Source organism: Staurois parvus, unplaced genomic scaffold, assembly GCF_062004578.1.
Source record: "Staurois parvus isolate SC_StPar_1 unplaced genomic scaffold, SC_StPar_1.0 ptg000290l, whole genome shotgun sequence".
Taxonomy (NCBI): Eukaryota; Metazoa; Chordata; class Amphibia; order Anura; family Ranidae; genus Staurois; species Staurois parvus.
This window is the reverse complement of record NW_028318086.1, coordinates 1,507,501-1,525,198: the sequence shown is the minus strand read 5'-3', so window position 1 is coordinate 1,525,198 and position 17,698 is coordinate 1,507,501. Positions and strand designations below refer to the sequence as shown.

General features: G+C 49.2%; 1 protein-coding gene across 1 annotated transcript in view; it reads right to left on the bottom strand.

The window, feature by feature from the left end:
• Nucleotides 1-15,577: 15,577 nt before the first annotated feature.
• Nucleotides 15,578-17,698, bottom strand: part of SEC61A1 (SEC61 translocon subunit alpha 1) — a 29,745-nt gene continuing 27,624 nt past the window's right edge. Inside the window, exon 12 of the mRNA XM_089682458.1 lies at nt 15,578-16,186. Within this exon, the coding sequence (XP_089538584.1) occupies nt 16,000-16,186 (187 nt within the window). The 3' untranslated portion in view covers nt 15,578-15,999. The remainder of the gene's footprint in view (nt 16,187-17,698) is intronic.

Genomic DNA, 17,698 nt, shown 5'->3' with positions numbered 1-17,698 from the left:
CCAAGGTGCTCCTCGGCTCCCCCATTGATCGCGGGGTGGGGGATGGGAATTGACGCGAGGCCTATCCTTTTGTTCGGCGCTGTCCTCCATCCTTGACGGGGTTAATCATATTGTTGAACTTGAAGGCCCCGAGTGGGTACAATTTCTCACGGCTCGACAGCACGATTAATTTGCGTTGCCCCGCGCGGGTCCTGCCGGAGCACGCCGCGTCCAGCTGGCCCGCCGCTGATAAGATGTACCTTTTGATTCACTCCCCTTTTGATTGGTCTTACTGTCACCCACAATAGCTCTCTCCGTTTGGGACCTCTTCGGCTGAGTGACTGATCTATCTATCTCCAAACGTCTATTTTTTTTGCGACGCCGAGCGCGCGCGCCCCCCCCCCCTCCTCCTCCCCCTCCCTCTTGTCTTCTGGCCTTTGCCCATTCGCCCATCACAACCTCTTTTTTTTTTTTTCCTAAGCGCACCTTGTCCGTATAAAAAAAAAAAAACGCACCCCCCTTCATCCCCTTGCCATTCGAATTCCCTCGTTCATCCAATACCACCCCCCCCCCCCCAACAATTCCCCCGCCACATCTAATAGAACGCCGCTGAAGCCTTTTCCCGTAATAAAATAAATCTGCCAGCTCTCCTCTTGGCTAGATAAAGACCTGTCAGTGTTACTTTGCAATCCTTGGGCAGGTTGATTAATGGTGAAAAGCTCAAGCAAGATCGACTACTGTTTTTTTTTTTGTTACAAGGGCTGTCAGCGTAGCTGGGCCTTCAACCAAACGCAACAATATGGGAAAGGTTGGCGATGGAGGATGTAAAGGGGGAAGGGGGGGGGTGTTGGAGGAGACACAGAGGCGATGGAGGATGGGGGCCCGCCAGTGTCCAAATCATATTAGCCTTATGACTAAATATAAATGACTTCGGGGGCTATCAGCCTTCTGTCATGGGGGTTGGCGGGCGAAGGGGGAGGGGGTGGAGAGAGAGGTGGGGGGGGTGATACTGGCACATCGTAATAACAAAACCCAAATAATAAATCATTGTTGAAAGGACAAGCCTGATAATATTTTCTTTTGCCGCCGCCGCCGCCGCGGTCTTCCTTTTTTCAGAAAGGGTGCTGCGTTTTGGGAAGGGTGGGGGAGGGGGGGGAGGACGGTTGGCTTTTGATTCGGTTGGAGCAAGTTATTAATCTGTCAGTCACCCCTTTCTCACCCCCCCCACCCCCCCCTTTCCTTTTCCGTCATGGCGCCGCAATATAGGAGGGCGTTATTGGTAATGGTTGTATTAGGATATTGTCAGGGACGCTGCGGCGCGATACAATAATCCGCCATTTATACTTTACGGCTTTGGACGGCGCCGGATGCATAGGAATAAATGGGAGAATTGAAGGTCCTTTCGCGCTTGCATGTTCCAGGAAAGCACGCAAAAACGCATTTTCTATGTGCGTTCCCGAAAAGGCGCCAAAACAATAATCTGCCATTTATACTTTACGGCTTTGGACGGCGCCGGATGCATAGGAATAAATGGGAGAATTGAAGGTCCTTTCCCGCTTGCATGTTCCAGGAAAGCACGCAAAAAACGTTTTCTATGTGCGTTCCCGAAAAGGCGCCAAAACAATAATCCGCCATTTATACTTTACGGCTTTGGACGGCGCCGGATGCATAGGAATAAATGGCAGAATTGAAGGTTCTTTCGCGCTTGCATGTTCCAGGAAAGCACGCAAAAAAAGTTTTCTATGTGCGTTCCCGAAAAGGCGCCAAAACAATATTCCGCCATTTATACCTTACGACTTTGGACGGCGCCGGATGCATAGGAATAAATGGGAGAAATGAAGGTCCTTTCGCGCTTGCATGTTCCAGGAAAGCACGCAAAAACGCGTTTTCTATGTGCGTTCCCGAAAAGCCGCCAAAGCAATAATCCGCCATTTATACTTTACGGCTTTGGACGGCGCCGGATGCATAGGAATAAATGGGAGAATTGAAGGTTCTTTCGCGCTTGCATGTTCCAGGAAAGCACGCAAAAACACTTTTTCTATGTGCGTTCCCGAAAAGCCGCCAAAGCAATAATCCGCCATTTATACTTTACGGCTTTGGACGGCGCCGGATGCATAGGAATAAATGGGAGAAATGAAGGTCCTTTCACGCTTGCATGTTCCAGGAAAGCACGCAAAAACACGTTTTCTATGTGCGTTCCTGAAAAGGCGCCAAAATAATAATCCGCCATTTATACTTTACGACTTTGGACGGCGCCGGATGCATAGGAATAAATGGGAGAATTAACGGTCCTTTCGCGCTTGCATGTTCCAGGAAAGCACGCAAAAAACGTTTTCTATGTGCGTTCCCGAAAAGGTGCCAAAACAATAATCCGCAATTTTTACCTTACGACTTTGGACGGCGCCGGATGCATAGGAATAAATGGCAGAATTGAAGGTCCTTTCGCGCTTGCATGTTCCAGGAAAGCACGCAAAAACGCGTTTTCTATGTGCGTTCCCGAAAAGGCGCCAAAACAATAATCCGCCATTTATACTTTACGGCTTTGGACGGCGCCGGATGCATAGGAATAAATGGGAGAATTGAAGGTTCTTTCGCGCTTGCATGTTCCAGGAAAGCACGCAAAAACACTTTTTCTATGTGCGTTCCTGAAAAGCCGCCAAAGCAATAATCCGCCATTTATACTTTACGGCTTTGGACGGCGCCGGATGCATAGGAATAAATGGGAGAAATGAAGGTCCTTTCGCGCTTGCATGTTCCAGGAAAGCACGCCAAAAAAGTTTTCTATGTGCGTTCCCGAAAAGGCGCCAAAACAATATTCCGCCATTTATACCTTACGACTTTGGACGGCGCCGGATGCATAGGAATAAATGGGAGAAATGAAGGTCCTTTCACGCTTGCATGTTCCAGGAAAGCACGCAAAAACACGTTTTCTATGTGCGTTCCTGAAAAGGCGCCAAAATAATAATCCGCCATTTATACTTTACGACTTTGGACGGCGCCGGATGCATAGGAATAAATGGGAGAATTAACGGTCCTTTCGCGCTTGCATGTTCCAGGAAAGCACGCAAAAAACGTTTTCTATGTGCGTTCCCGAAAAGGCGCCAAAACAATAATCCGCAATTTTTACCTTACGACTTTGGACGGCGCCGGATGCATAGGAATAAATGGCAGAATTGAAGGTCCTTTCGCGCTTGCATGTTCCAGGAAAGCACGCAAAAACGCGTTTTCTATGTGCGTTCCCGAAAAGGCGCCAAAACAATAATCCGCCATTTATACTTTACGACTTTGGACGGCGCCGGATGCATAGGAATAAATGGGAGAAATGAAGGTCCTTTCGCGCTTGCATGTTCCAGGAAAGCACGCAAAAAACATTTTCTATGTGCATTCCTGAAAAAGGTGCCAAAACACGTATAACTGTTGTAGCGCCGTTATTTCTTAAAGCGGAACTATTATTTTATGTTTCTTCAGTTACTTCCTGGTTTCTTGCCTAGGCATATGATGTCATACATCCCAGGAGTCTTCTGGAGTGGAGGAGGGGTTTTCTCATTTAAAGTGGAGCTCTAAATCAACATGGACTATTTTTAATCCTTACGCTGCTAGGGTTAGTGGGATTGAGCAGTGCTCCGTGAGCAGGGGCAGATTGACAACTCATGGAGCCCCCGGGCAATAGGGGATCATGGGGCCCCTGTGTCCTTGCCCATACTCAAAAAGCCTATGAAAAAGGTACCAGGGGCATCTCATGGGGCCCCCTACTGACCCCGGGCCCTCAATAGGGGATCATGGGGCCCCTGTGTCCTTGCCCAAACTCAAAAAAGCCTATGATAAAGGTACCAGGGGCATCTCATGGGGCCCCCTACTGACTCCAGGCCCTCTGGCAGTGCCCGAGTTTCCAAATGGTCAGTCCGCCCCTGTCCGTGAGATGTTCAAAGCTTGGGATATTTTTTTTTATAACCTAACCCTGCTTTAAACTTCTCCACAACTTTATCCCTGACCCGCCTGGTGTGTTCCTTGGCCTTCATGATGCTGTTTGTTCACTAATGTTCTCTAAAACAAACCTCTGAGGGCTTCACAGAACAGCTGTATTTATACTGAGATTACATGACACACAGGTGGGCTCTAATTACTAATTAGGTGACTTCTGAAGGCAATCGGTTCCACTAAATTTTAGTTAGGGGCATCAGAGTAAAGGAGGCTGAATACAAATGCACGCCACACTTTTCAGATATTTATTTGTAATAAAATATTGAAAACCATTTATCATTTTCCTTCCACTTCAAAATTATGTGCCACTTTGTGTTGGTCTATCGCAGTGGTCTCCAAACTGCGGCCCAGGGGCCACATTCGGCACTTTGCTTGTTTTTTTCTGGCCCTTGGGACACACTTTAATTCACTGACACCAATGAAAGGCATAATTCCTCCAAATGACACCAACAGTGGTGTCACAAAGGCCAAGCAAGTGCACAAAGTTTGGAAGATGATTAGTCCTTATCAGACATTATTAGGCTTTTTATATGGTTTTAAGATATCTTTTTCATGTGTAACCAATGGGGTGCCGGCGGGTATCTAGCCCTTTATTTCCAGCCACTTTCAGTGCTGTGATATTATGACTGACAATTACTCCGTCACATCTGGGCTTTTATATCAATTTATTTTAGACAGATAAAGCTTTTTTTTGTGTCAGGACAATTCAAAATTGTTTAGTATAGGATATAGTGTATACAGTGCAGGGGTCAGAGTGCAGGGGTCAGGAGGAAGGAGTGCACAGAACAGCTTGCAGAGTTCACTGGTCAGGAGTTAGCACTCCCTTATGGTTATGGTTGGTGGTGAGTGTCCCTTGAAATGTTGGCAATCATTGATGAGTGTCCCCTTAAATGTTGGTGAATAGTGGTAAGTGCCCTGTTAAATGTTGGTGATCAGTGGTGGTAGGTGCACCTTGGAATGGTGGTGATCAGTGGTGAGTGCACACTAACATGTTTATGATCAGTGGTGAGTGCCTACCTAAATCTTGGTGATCAATGGTGAGTGTCCCCCTAAAAGTTGGTGATCAGTGGTGAATGTCCCCCTAAATGTTGGTGATCAATGGTGAGTGCCCCTTAAATGTTGGTGATCAGTGGTTAGTGCCCCTTAAATGTTGGTGATCAGTGGTTAGTGCCCCTTAAATGTTGGTGATCAGTGGTTAGTGCCCCTTAAATGTTGGTGATCAGTGGTGAGTGCCCCTTAAATGTTGGTGATCAGTAGTGAGTGCCCCTTAAATGTTGGCGATCAGTGGTTAGTGCCCTTTAAATGTTGGTGATCAGTAGTGAGTGCCCCTTAAATGTTGGCGATCAGTGGTTAGTGCCCTTTAAATGTTGGTGATCAGTAGTGAGTGCCCCTTAAATGTTGGTGATCAGTGGTTAGTGCCCTTTAAATGTTGGTGATCAGTAGTGAGTGTCCCTTAAATGTTGGCGATCAGTGGTGAGTGCCCCCTAAATGTTGGCGATTAGTGGTGAGTGCCCCTTAAATGTTGGCGATCAGTGGTGAGTGCCCCCTAAATGTTGGCGATCAGTGGTGAGTGCCCCCTAAATGTTGGCGATCAGTGGTGAGTGCCCCCTAAATGTTGGCGATCAGTGGTGAGTGCCCCCTAAATGTTGGTGATCAGTGGTGTTTTTCCCCGATAACATTGATGGTCAGCTGACTTTGCCTAGGCTGAGATGATGTCATCACTCTGCTGCAGGCAGGAGGCAGCATTTCCCTAGTCTCCTCTCCCCCAGTGATCAGACTGCAACATTGTAACTTTGTAGAGAGGCTGCAAAAGGGCTGATCTGTGTCAGACTATCAGTGCCGCCAGTCAGTGCTGCCAGTCAGTACCCTTCAGTGCTATTTATGTGTGCCCATCAGTGCCACCTATCAGTGCCCATCATTGCAGCCTGTCAGTTCCCATCAGTGCCTCCTCATCAATTCCCACCAGTGCCGCCTCATCAGTGCTGTCTATCAGTGCCCATCAGTTCTGCCTATCAGTGCCCATCATTGCAGCCTATCAGTTCCCTTCAATGCTGCATATCAGTGCAGCATCATCAGTGCCTCCTCATCAATGCCCAACCAGTGCCGCCTCATCAGTGCAGCCTATGAGTGCCCATCAATGCTGCATATCAGTGCAGCATCATCGGTGCCTTCTCATCAATGCCCACCAGTGCTGCCTCATCAGTGCAGCCTATCAGTGCCCATCAATGCTGCATATCAGTGCAGCATCATCAGTGCCTCCTCATCAATGCCCACCAGTGCCGCCACATCAGTGCAGCCTATCAGTGCCCATCAATGCTGCATATCAGTGCAGCATCATCAGTGCCGCCTCATCAATGCCCACCAGTGCAGCCTATCAGTGCCTCCTCATCAATGCCCACCAGTGCTGCCTCATCAGTGCAGCCTATCAGTGCCCATCAATGCTGCATATCAGTGCAGCATCATCAGTGCCTCCTCATCAATGCCCACCAGTGCCGCCACATCAGTGCAGCCTATCAGTGCCCATCAATGCTGCATATCAGTGCAGCATCATCAGTGCCGCCTCATCAATGCCCACCAGTGCTGCCTCATCAGTGCAGCCTATCAGTGCCACCTCATCAGTGCAGCCTCATCAACACACATCGGTGAAGGAGAAAAATTACCTGTTTGCAACATTTTATAATAGAAACAAAGAAAACTTTTTTTTTCCAAAATTTTTGCTCTTTTTTTTGTTTATAGCGCAAAAAAATAAACACCCAGCGGCGATTAAATACCACCAAAAGAAAGCTCTATTGGTGTGGGAAAAAAATGTCATTTGGGTACAGTGTCGCATGACTGCGCAATTGTCATTTAATGTGCAACAGCACTGAAAGCTGAACATTGTCCTGGGCAGGAAGATGGTGGACGTTCCCAGTAGGCAAGTGATTATATATGGAGTACGGATCCACGTTAAGTCGCCATCCTGCGTCCGGCACACCCGCGTTCTCTGTTCGGTTGGCAATTTCCAGGCCCTGGATCCAGCACCTTCCCATCCATCATCCCTCGGCTCAGCCAAGCTGTCCGGCAGGAAAACCTTTCTCTGGGCGACAGCAGTAAATATGATTTAGGGGGAGTCGGGGGAGGAGGGAGGTTGTCACCAGCGGAGTATTAATGCCGGGCTGTAAATATATTCTGTAATAGAAAACTTCATCACAAACTGTGGAGGTCACAGAGGGCCGGCTGGCTGATACTGTATATTCCCTGCTTTATGGGAGATCTCCACTCCGCTCCAGCCGCCCTTGTCCTGGCAGTGGAGGATGGATGGGGTGAAGGTGGATGGAAGCCTCACAGCTGCCTTTAGCCCAGGATCACACTGATGAGGTCCACAATTCGCAGCATTTTCTCTGCGAATTCATCCAAATCGCACCCCGTTCATGCGAACCGCTGCGGGTGTGTATGGATGTTAACAACACCCCAAAAGCGGTCCGCAAAACGCGGTGCGATGTATAGAATCAGATCATTTAGGTGTGAATACCCGTGCGATCCGATTCTAGTGCGGACCCAAAAAAGGGTCCTGCACCTTTTTGGTGCGGTGCGATTATTTCCATACAAAATGTACGACTCCGATCGCACCGCACACAAATCACATGTAATTCGCACAGAAATGCGGTGCGGTTCCTATGCGAATCACATGCGATGCACTGCACCGCACATATGTGAGCCCAGGCTTACTGAGAAGCCATCATGTATTTCCTGATGTTAGAATCGCTTTCCTTTCTTTGCTACACAGTTTATACAGTCTTGCTGTTCCATGTTTTCTTCATGGCATTTGATATACAGATTTCTAGCTGCGCCCTCTAATGGCCATCTGTATGTCAGGCAGTGCAGCCTGTATCCTTGAAGAACAAAAGCTGCATACTATGGTGTCAAAAAGACCATATAGCCAAACAAGCATTTGGATGCAGATATACAAAGCAGTCACTTCTGCCTTGCAGTAATTGGGTCATGGGATCGAGTCCCAACCATGGCGCCTCCTGCATGGAGTTTGCATGTTCTCCCTGTGTTCGCGTAGGTTTCCTCCGGGTACTCCGGTTTCCTCCCACACTCCTAAGACATGCTGGTAGGTTACTTGGCTCCTGTCTAAATTGTTCTAGTTTCATCCCTGGTCATGCGGGATCTCCTGCATGGTGGGGGTTGGGGAAAGACCTGGCAACCTACCCTGTAAAATAATTGCTAAGAGAATTCATGGGAAAAGTCACTTACGAGTGACGATCCATGCAATCGCCAAGGGTCAGATACGACTGAATGGATGGATGGATAATGGATGGATAGATAATAGATGGATGGATAGATGGATGGATAGATGATAGATGGATGGATAGATAATAGATGGATGGATAGATAATGGATGGATGGATGGATAGATGGATGGATAGATAATAGATGGATGGATGGATAGATAGATGGATAGATAATAGATGGATGGATGGATAGATAGAGGGATACAAATGTCCACATCCAATCCTAATTATTTATTTCAGGTACTTATATAGTGCTGTCAATTTACGCAGCACTTTACATATATATTGTACATTCACATCAGTCCCTAACCCTCAAGGGGTCTAAGGCCCCAAACTCACATTCATACACAGGGCTGCTATTAGGAACCACGGGGCCCCCTAAAGCAAACACAGATTACAATGATTCAGTTATGAATGAACACAGTGAGTGATGGGTACCGATCACTCACTGTGTTCATTTAGAAAAGGAAGGGGCTAGGAAATGTGACTTATTTACGAGACCCTTCCCCCTCTCTCCATCCTGAAGGATCCTATTGTGTGCTGAAGCTGCCAGTGGGAAGGAGAGGAGGGAATGTGGCAGCACTGCGGGGGTGGAGGCACATGGAGGGGGCAGGGCAGCAGGGGGAAACATATGGTGCAAAGGGAGGGTGAAGGGTGTGGGGGGCGGCAATTGCTGGAAACAATCTCCTGTATGTCTCTCCCTGCAGCAGTTGAGGGCCAGTGGGATAGAGAGAAGCCATCTTTCAGCTGCTGCAGAGAGAGCCATACAGGGGAATGCTTCTGGTGATTAGTAGGAGGAATAGTTCCTCATCATTGGTGTCAGTGGGAGGAATAGTGCCCCATCGTTGGTGTCAGTGGGAGGAATAGTGCCCCATCGTTGGTGTCCGTGGGAGGAATAGTGCCCCATCGTTGGTGTCCGTGGGAGGAATAGTGCCCCATCGTTGGTGTCCGTGGGAGGAATAGTGCCCCATCGTTGGTGTCCGTGGGAGGAATAGTGCCCCATCGTTGGTGTCCGTGGGAGGAATAGTTCCCCATCGTTGGTGTCCGTGGGAGGCATAGTTCCCCATCGTTAGTGTCCGTGGGAGGCATAGTTCCCCATCGTTGGTGTCCGTGGGAGGAATAGTTCCCCATCGTTGATGTCCGTGGGAGGAATAGTGCCCCATCTTTGGTGTCAGTGGGAGAAATAATGCCCCATCTTTGGTGTCAGTGGGAGAAATAATGCCCCAGCATTGGTGTCAGTGGACAGGCTGTCTCGTATCAGTGGTAGGAATACTGCCCCAAGGGCAGAATAAAGGCAGGCAAAGAGCAACATCTGGTCCACAGGCAGCAGTTTGGAGTCCCCTGCTTTAATCCATAGCAAGGCCTACACACACCCCCCCCCCCCCTTTGCACATGATGTTTCTTCTGGTTGGTCAATTAGGACCACTTCAATATGGAAGTTGTCCAATAATTCCTCCCCATCAACAATTACAGTATATAGAGAAACTATTATAGAATTCTGTCCAGGAGTAAATATATTTTTCATTGCAGTACCACTGAGGTTTCCAAAAATGACACCTTCGATATCTGCCGGACATTAAATTCCAGAGGCACTTCTATATACAGAATATATATATTTGTATTCTTTAGCCACAAAATTTGCAGAACTTTACTCCTGAGGAATCAGTGCCCTCTAGTGGTGAAATATAATAATACATGCATACATGTTACCCACCAGGCACCAGACAACTTTTAATTGTACTTATGTCCAATCATGGCCAAAAATCCCCCCCCCCCCCCGCATTTCTGTCAGATAATGCACCACTTCACCCAGAAAAGTGTTGCAATTACAAATGTTTCAGCATTCTCATGTTTCTTTCTTTTGTTTGTATTGGTCTGACACGAAAAAGCAAGAAACAAAAAGCCAAATCCAACCCATTCCACGCAAAACTTCCAAAATGGACTGGGCAAAACGATTGGCACCTTCTCAAAAATAATTACATTCCAAGTTTGTGATGCTCCTGTAATTTGTCATTAAACTCCCCCGTATCAATGACCAGGGGCTGACAATATAGAAATCACACGGGGAACAGGTTAGAATTGTGAAAACTTGACTCAACTGTTCCGTTGTGTGTCTGTGTGCCGCATGGAGAAGAGAAAGAGCAGCAAAGAATTGTCTGAGGATTTGAGAACAAAAATGGTGGAAAAGAATGAACAATCTCAAGGTTATAAGTCCATCTCCAGAGATCTTAATGTTCCTGTGTCCACTGTGCGCAACATTGTCAAGAAGTTTACAGCCCATGGCACTGTAGCTAATCTCCCTGGATGTGGAAGAAAGAGAAATTGATCAAAGATTGCAACAAAGGTTTATCCGAATGGTGGATAAAGAACCTCAATCACCTTCCAGACAAAACCAAGCCAACCTTCAGGCACCGGGTACAACTGTGTCAGCTCACACTATACGTCGCCATCTGAATGAAAAGGGAATCTATGGTAGGAGACCCAGGAGGACCTCACCGCTGACCCAGAAATATGGTAGGAGACCCAGGAGGACCCCACCGCTGACCCAGAAATATGGCAGGAGACCCAGGAGGACCCCACCGCTGACCCAGAAATATGGCAGGAGACCCAGGAGGACCCCACCGCTGACCCAGAAATATGGCAGGAGACCCAGGAGGACCCCACCGCTGACACAGAAATATGATAGGAGACACAGGAGGACCCCACCGCTGACACAAATATGGTAGGAGACACAGGAGGACCCCACCGCTGACACAAATATGGTAGGAGACACAGGAGGACCCCACCGCTGACACAAATATGGTAGGAGACCCAGGAGGACCCCACCGCTGACACAGAAATATGGTAGGAGACCCAGGAGGACCCCACCGCTGACACAGAAATATGGCAGGAGACCCAGGAGGACCCCACCGCTGACCCAGAAATATGGCAGGAGACCCAGGAGGACCCCACCGCTGACACGGAAATATGGTAGGAGACACAGGAGGACCCCACCGCTGACACGGAAATATGGTAGGAGACACAGGAGGACCCCACCGCTGACACGGAAATATGGCAGGAGACCCAGGAGGACCCCACCGCTGACACGGAAATATGGCAGGAGACCCAGGAGGACCCCACCGCTGACACGGAAATATGGCAGGAGACCCAGGAGGACCCCACCGCTGACACGGAAATATGGCAGGAGACCCAGGAGGACCCCACCGCTGACACGGAAATATGGTAGGAGACCCAGGAGGACCCCACCGCTGACACAGAAATATGGCAGGAGACCCAGGAGGACCCCACCGCTGACACAGAAATATGATAGGAGACACAGGAGGACCCCACCACTGACCCAGAAATATGGTAGGAGACCCAGGAGGACCCCACCGCTGACACAAATATGGTAGGAGACACAGGAGGACCCCACCGCTGACACGGAAATATGGTAGGAGACCTAGGAGGACCCCACCGCTGACACGGAAATATGGCAGGAGACCCAAGGAGGACCCCACCGCTGACACGGAAATATGGCAGGAGACCCAGGAGGACCCCACCGCTGACACGGAAATATGGCAGGAGACCCAGGAGGACCCCACCGCTGACACAGAAATATGGTAGGAGACCCAGGAGGACCCCACCGCTGACACGGAAATATGGTAGGAGACCCAGGAGGACCCCACCGCTGACACAGAAATATGGCAGGAGACCCAGGAGGACCCCACCGCTGACACAGAAATATGGCAGGAGACCCAGGAGGACCTCACCGCTGACACAGAAATATAAAAAGCAAGATTGGAGTTTGCCAAAACTTACCTGAGGAAGCCAAAATCCTTTTGGGAGAATGGAAACAAAAGCTTTTTGGTAAAGCCCACCATTCTACTGTTTTCAGAAAAAGCAATGAGGCCTTTAAAGAAAAGAATCCAGTCCCTCCAGTCACACATGTTGGGGGGGTCACTGATGGTTTGGGGTCACTTTGCTGCTTCAGGCACTGGATGTCTTGACCGTGTGGATGGTATTATGAAATCTGAAGACCACCAAAGAATTCTGGGGTGCAATGTAGGGCCCGATGTCAGAAAGTTGGGTGTCCGTCAGAGGTCATGGGTCTTACAGCGGACAAAGTGCACGTCAAAAAGCCCCCAGAAATGGTTTCGAAGCGCTGGAGAATACGGAACTGGCCAGTAATGAGTCCAGATCTCTTGTGCCTTAAAGTGTTTTTTTTAAAGCCTAAAGGTTTTTTTTTTTTTTTTTTTCCTGTTCCTTCCATGGAACAGAATCCTCACATCCCCCATATGTACCGGAGCCTGCCCAGCCCAGCACTATACATGAGAACACAGGCTCTCCTGGCTCTATCCTTCCCCTCAGCGCAGATGGACAGCACCAGGAGCCATTGGCTCCCACTGCTGTCAATCAAATCCTGTGACGGGGCAGAGCTAAGAAATCTGTGTAGTGTGTAAAAAAAAAAAGAAAGCAAAAAAAAAAACACTGCAGACAGGGCACAGCTTAGGAGTGAGCCTGCACAAGTGCCCCCTATGGGGGAGGGGCCAGCAGGGACCCAAGGAGGATTGGGGTGGCTATGTGCAATACCATTGCACAGAGCAGGCAAGTATGACATGTTGGTTATTTTAATAGAAAAATAAAGCTTTAATATCACTAACATTCATCTTTGAGCTGATTATGGGGCTACTTTGGGAGACATTTATCAGTTTTTTGGCACAGCAAGGCCCTGCTAATCAGATAGTGGGACAGATCGTACCACCGATTTATGACAAGGTCACACATTCCTCCCTCAGCTGCTCTTAAAAGTTCCACTCAACAGCGGCAGCTCCGCTTGTTTGCCTCCCCCCCCCCCCCTCCTCCCATATTTGGCACCTTTGGGGGGGTGGGAGCGTATACCTGTTTTTGACAGGTACCCACTCCTACTTCCAGCTCAGTTCAGTGTCCCGGAAGTTCGGCCCCCTCCTTGCTGCCGCAGTCTCCTGGGAACTTTCACAGGTCCTAGGAGACTGCCAACCAATCAGGAGGCGGAGCTCACAGTGGGCACCAGGCCGTGAAGCCGCACGCTGTCACAGCCTGCTGCCCACAGTAGAGATGTCGGCGCCATGGAGGAGAGAAGAGACGGCGCGGGTGAGAACACCGCAGGACCCTGGGACAGGTAAGTGTGTTTATTAAGTCAGCAGATACAGTTTTTGTAGTTGCTGCCTTTTAATAAACGCAAAAACATCTGGAGCTCCGTAACCAAATGAAATCCAACCTTCACCACTTCTGGTTATGGATCGGCCTAAAATCTGCCTCATCTACAGTAATAAATCTCTCACAGAACTTAATCTATTGCAGTTGGCATGCCCAGGATTGCAGGGGCCACAAATACACAGAAAATGGATAGAGCAGCGACTCCAATCTGCAGCTCTGCTTGCCTTTACCTGGCCCTTGGGACATTATTCCCTCCCACTGATACCAAATATGAAGCACAACGTTTTCCACTGACAGCAACAATGGGGCACCATTCCTCCCCCTGACACCAAGGATGGGGCACCATTCCCCCCCCCCCCCCCCAAGGATGGGGCACCATTCCACCCACGACACCAAGGTTGGGGCACCACCATTCCCACGCCCCACGACACCCAGGTTGGGGCACCATTTCCCCTGCCTCCACAACACCAAGGTTGGGGCACCATTCCCCCCCCCCCCCCAAGGATGGGGCACCATTCCCCCCCACCCCCTCCCCCCAAGGATGGGGCACCATTCCACCCACGACACCAAGGTTGGGGCACCACCATTCCCACGCCACCAAGGTTGGGGCACCATTCCCCCAAACCCCACCGTGACACCACAGTTGGGGTACCATTCCCCAAACCCCCCCGCGACACCACAGTTGGGGCACCATTTTCCCTGCCTCCACAACACCAAGGTTGGGGCACCATTCCCCAACACCCCCCGCAACACCAAGGTTAGGGCACCATTTCCCAAACCCCACCGGGACACCATTCCCCAAACCCCCCCCCCCCGTGACACCACAGTTGGGGCACCATTCCCCAAACCCCCCCGCAACACCATAGTTGGGGCACCATTTCCCACCTCCCCCCAACACCAAGAATGGGGGCACCTTTCCCCACCCCACTCGGAGACCAAGGATGGGGGCACCATTACTCCCCTCCCCCCCACCCCCCCCGACACCTAGGATGGGGGCACCATTCCTCCCCCGACACCAAGGATGGGGGCAGCATCATTCACCCCCCCACCAAGGATGGGAGCACCATTCCTCCCCCCAACACCAAGGATGGGGGGCACCATTCCTCCCCCCCCCCCCCCCGACACCAAGGTTGGGGGGCAATATTCCTCCCGCTGACACCAATGGTGGGGCACAGTTCCTCCCACTGACACCAATGATGGGACACTATTCCTCCCACTGACACCAATGATGGGGCACTATTCCTCCCACTGACACCAATGATGGGGCACTATTCCTCCCACTGATACCAATGATGGGGCACTATTCCTCCCACTAACACCAATGATGGGGCACTATTCCTCCCACTGATACCAATGATGGGGCACTATTCCTCCCACTGACACCAATGATGGGACACTATTCCTCCCACTGATACCAATGATGGGGCACTATTCCTCCCACTGACACCAATGATGGGACACTATTCCTCCCACTGATACCAATGATGGGACACTATTCCTCCCACTGACACCAATGATGGGGCACTATTCCTCCCACTGACACCAATGATGGGACACTATTCCTCCCACTGACACCAATGATGGGACACTATTCCTCCCACTGACACCAATGATGGGGCACTATTCCTCCCACTGATACCAATGATGGGACACTATTCCTCCCACTGATACCAATGATGGGGCACTATTCCTCCCACTGATACCAATGATGGGGCACAGTTCCTCCCACTGACACCAATGATGGGACACTATTCCTTCTACTGATCACAGGAGCCATGTAATCTACATACTCCAACAGATCACCAATTTTGCTTGATAAATGTCCCCCATTATATTCAAAGCCCTATAGTTTGTTTTCTTTACAAAGCAGCCCCAACCTCAGTAGAAAAGCCTGTCCCCTGCCAGCATGCCATAAAAGACTGTTACTTTGTGGAAGCAGTGGTCTCTGCAGAGGTCCAACATGCCCCTATCAGCAGGGAGCAAGAGCTTTGCAGAGAAAATATATTGCTATTGGAACTGGGATAGAACTGGAAAGTATTAACAGATTTCTACAGACCACCAACCCCCCCCTCACCCCTGACACAGATGCAACACATGGGAAACAAACATAAAACCCTCCACCTTCAACTGAATAAACTCATTAGGAATGCACACAGGACACTCGCGGTTTTCAATAGTTTTATTGAAAAAAAAAATGATAATACCAACAGCTCTGCTCCGACTCTGTACAGAAGCGATAACCGGCGGGATGAGTGAAGTCTTCTAGGAGACTTTAGTAGGTGCCCCTTTTGAACTCATGCTCATAATGAGGCAAAATTAAAATATTTTTTTCTGAAATGAAACAAAAAAAAAAAAAAAAATAAAGTCCTTGCACACAGTCCACAATTCTAAAAAATGGCCCAAAACTGGTAAAAGAAAAAGAAAAAAAAAAAAAAGTGGGGTGTTTGGTGAATAGTCACCAACTGAGCGACGCGCCTGACCCTCTCTGAAGTCCTTGGAATACGCTCTTTTAAACAGTTGTTCCAAGTCACGTGATCAGCACACATCCTGCTCGGAGGACTGGCCATGTGGAGGATGGTCTTGTGTGTTAGAAGAGAAGAGCGCCCATGCTTCCCACTTCGCTCTGCTCTTTCACGAAGATCTCAAAGTATTGGTAGATGATGGTGACGGCCAGCAAAATTCCCGTACCAGATCCGATAGCGCCCAAGAAGTCTGCCAGGACAGAGAGGGCGCCGATGCAGAGACCACCGAACGCAGCAGCTGTTGGGATGTACCTAAAGGAGAAAAAAGAAAAAATTCATGCAAACTGCAAATGTCTTCCCAAATCTCATGTCTTTGCCTTGAAGTGAAACCTTCAACTCTGGTCTAAATGAAAGCACTGCCATCATTGCTAAAGACACCATTTAACCCCAGGCACCGATGCCTCCAGGCCCTTTAAGGGTTTCAGAAGCTGGGAAGCGGGGTGGGGTTTAGGGTCACGTGACCGCCACGACACGCCGCCAAATGATCAGGAAAGGTCCGGATCGAAAGAGGAGATCAGGACCTTTCCGTGAGTACCGGACGCGCACAGGGTGTGCGCTCTCAGCACATATGTCTTTTTTAATAGAACGCAAACGTGCGGCCGCTTGGCTTCTAGGCCCAGACGCAGATGAACTGCTACATGGGCGGCTGCACTGTGCAAAATCTTGTATAAATACGTGACTTCGCAGATCAAGGTTGGGGGGAGGGATGTGAGCAGCCCTACCCACACTGTCACTGGCTCCTTACACAGGTCAGGCTGCAGCCTGGTCAGGAGCAACTGAAAGACACCCCCATATTCTTGTGTATAGTAAAAGGGTCCAGCCAGGCCCTCATTGCTGCTGTTTCTTCAAATATTTTTGGAATAACACATCATATACTCACCTTCTCAGCTTGCTGATCGGAGCTACAGAATGCGCCTGTGATCCCATAGTCAGCTTTGCCACCATGCCTGCCCCCCTCCTAGCCCTGCTGGCACAGCCTACATAGACAGGAAAAAGTATTTTCCTGCTAAAATCAGGCAATGACACGCCACATGCTGACCCATGTACATATGTCCCCTGCCAAGTGCTGCTATGTATAGCCATTTCTATGAAGAAAAGAAGCTCCTTGCTGATGCGACGCTAGTGAAAGCTGTACACTACACTGCCATAGTGCCGGTCTTCAAGTGGTTTATTGGGGTTATGGCTGAAGAAATCAGATGTATTTTTTTTTTTTTCAACCTACAGCTGGCTTTCTATTGAAAGTAATCCTAGCGGCTCTTCAGCCACTGGACTGCTGGGGGGGGGGGGGGGGGGGGGGGGGGAAGTACATATAATATACACACACACACATATATATACATATATATATATATATACTAACAACACACACAAACATACATATACACACATATACAGTTGCAAGAAAAAGTATGTGAACCCCTTGGGATTACGTGGAGTTTTGCATGAATTGGGCATAAAATGTGCTCTGAACGTCATCTAAGTCACAACAATAGAAGAACACAGTCTGCTGAACATAATACTACACAAACATTAGATGTTGCCATGGTTTAATTGCACATAACCTGTAAACATTCACAGTGCAGGGAGGAAAAAGTATGTGAAGCCCTAGCTTAATGACTTCTCCCAGAGCTAATTGGAGCCAGGAGTGAGCCAACCTTGACTCCAATCAGTGTGATGATATTGGATGTGTTGCTGACAGCTGTACCGCCCTTAAAAAACCACACACCTGTTTTGGGTTTACTGGTTTCAAGAAGCACTGTCTGA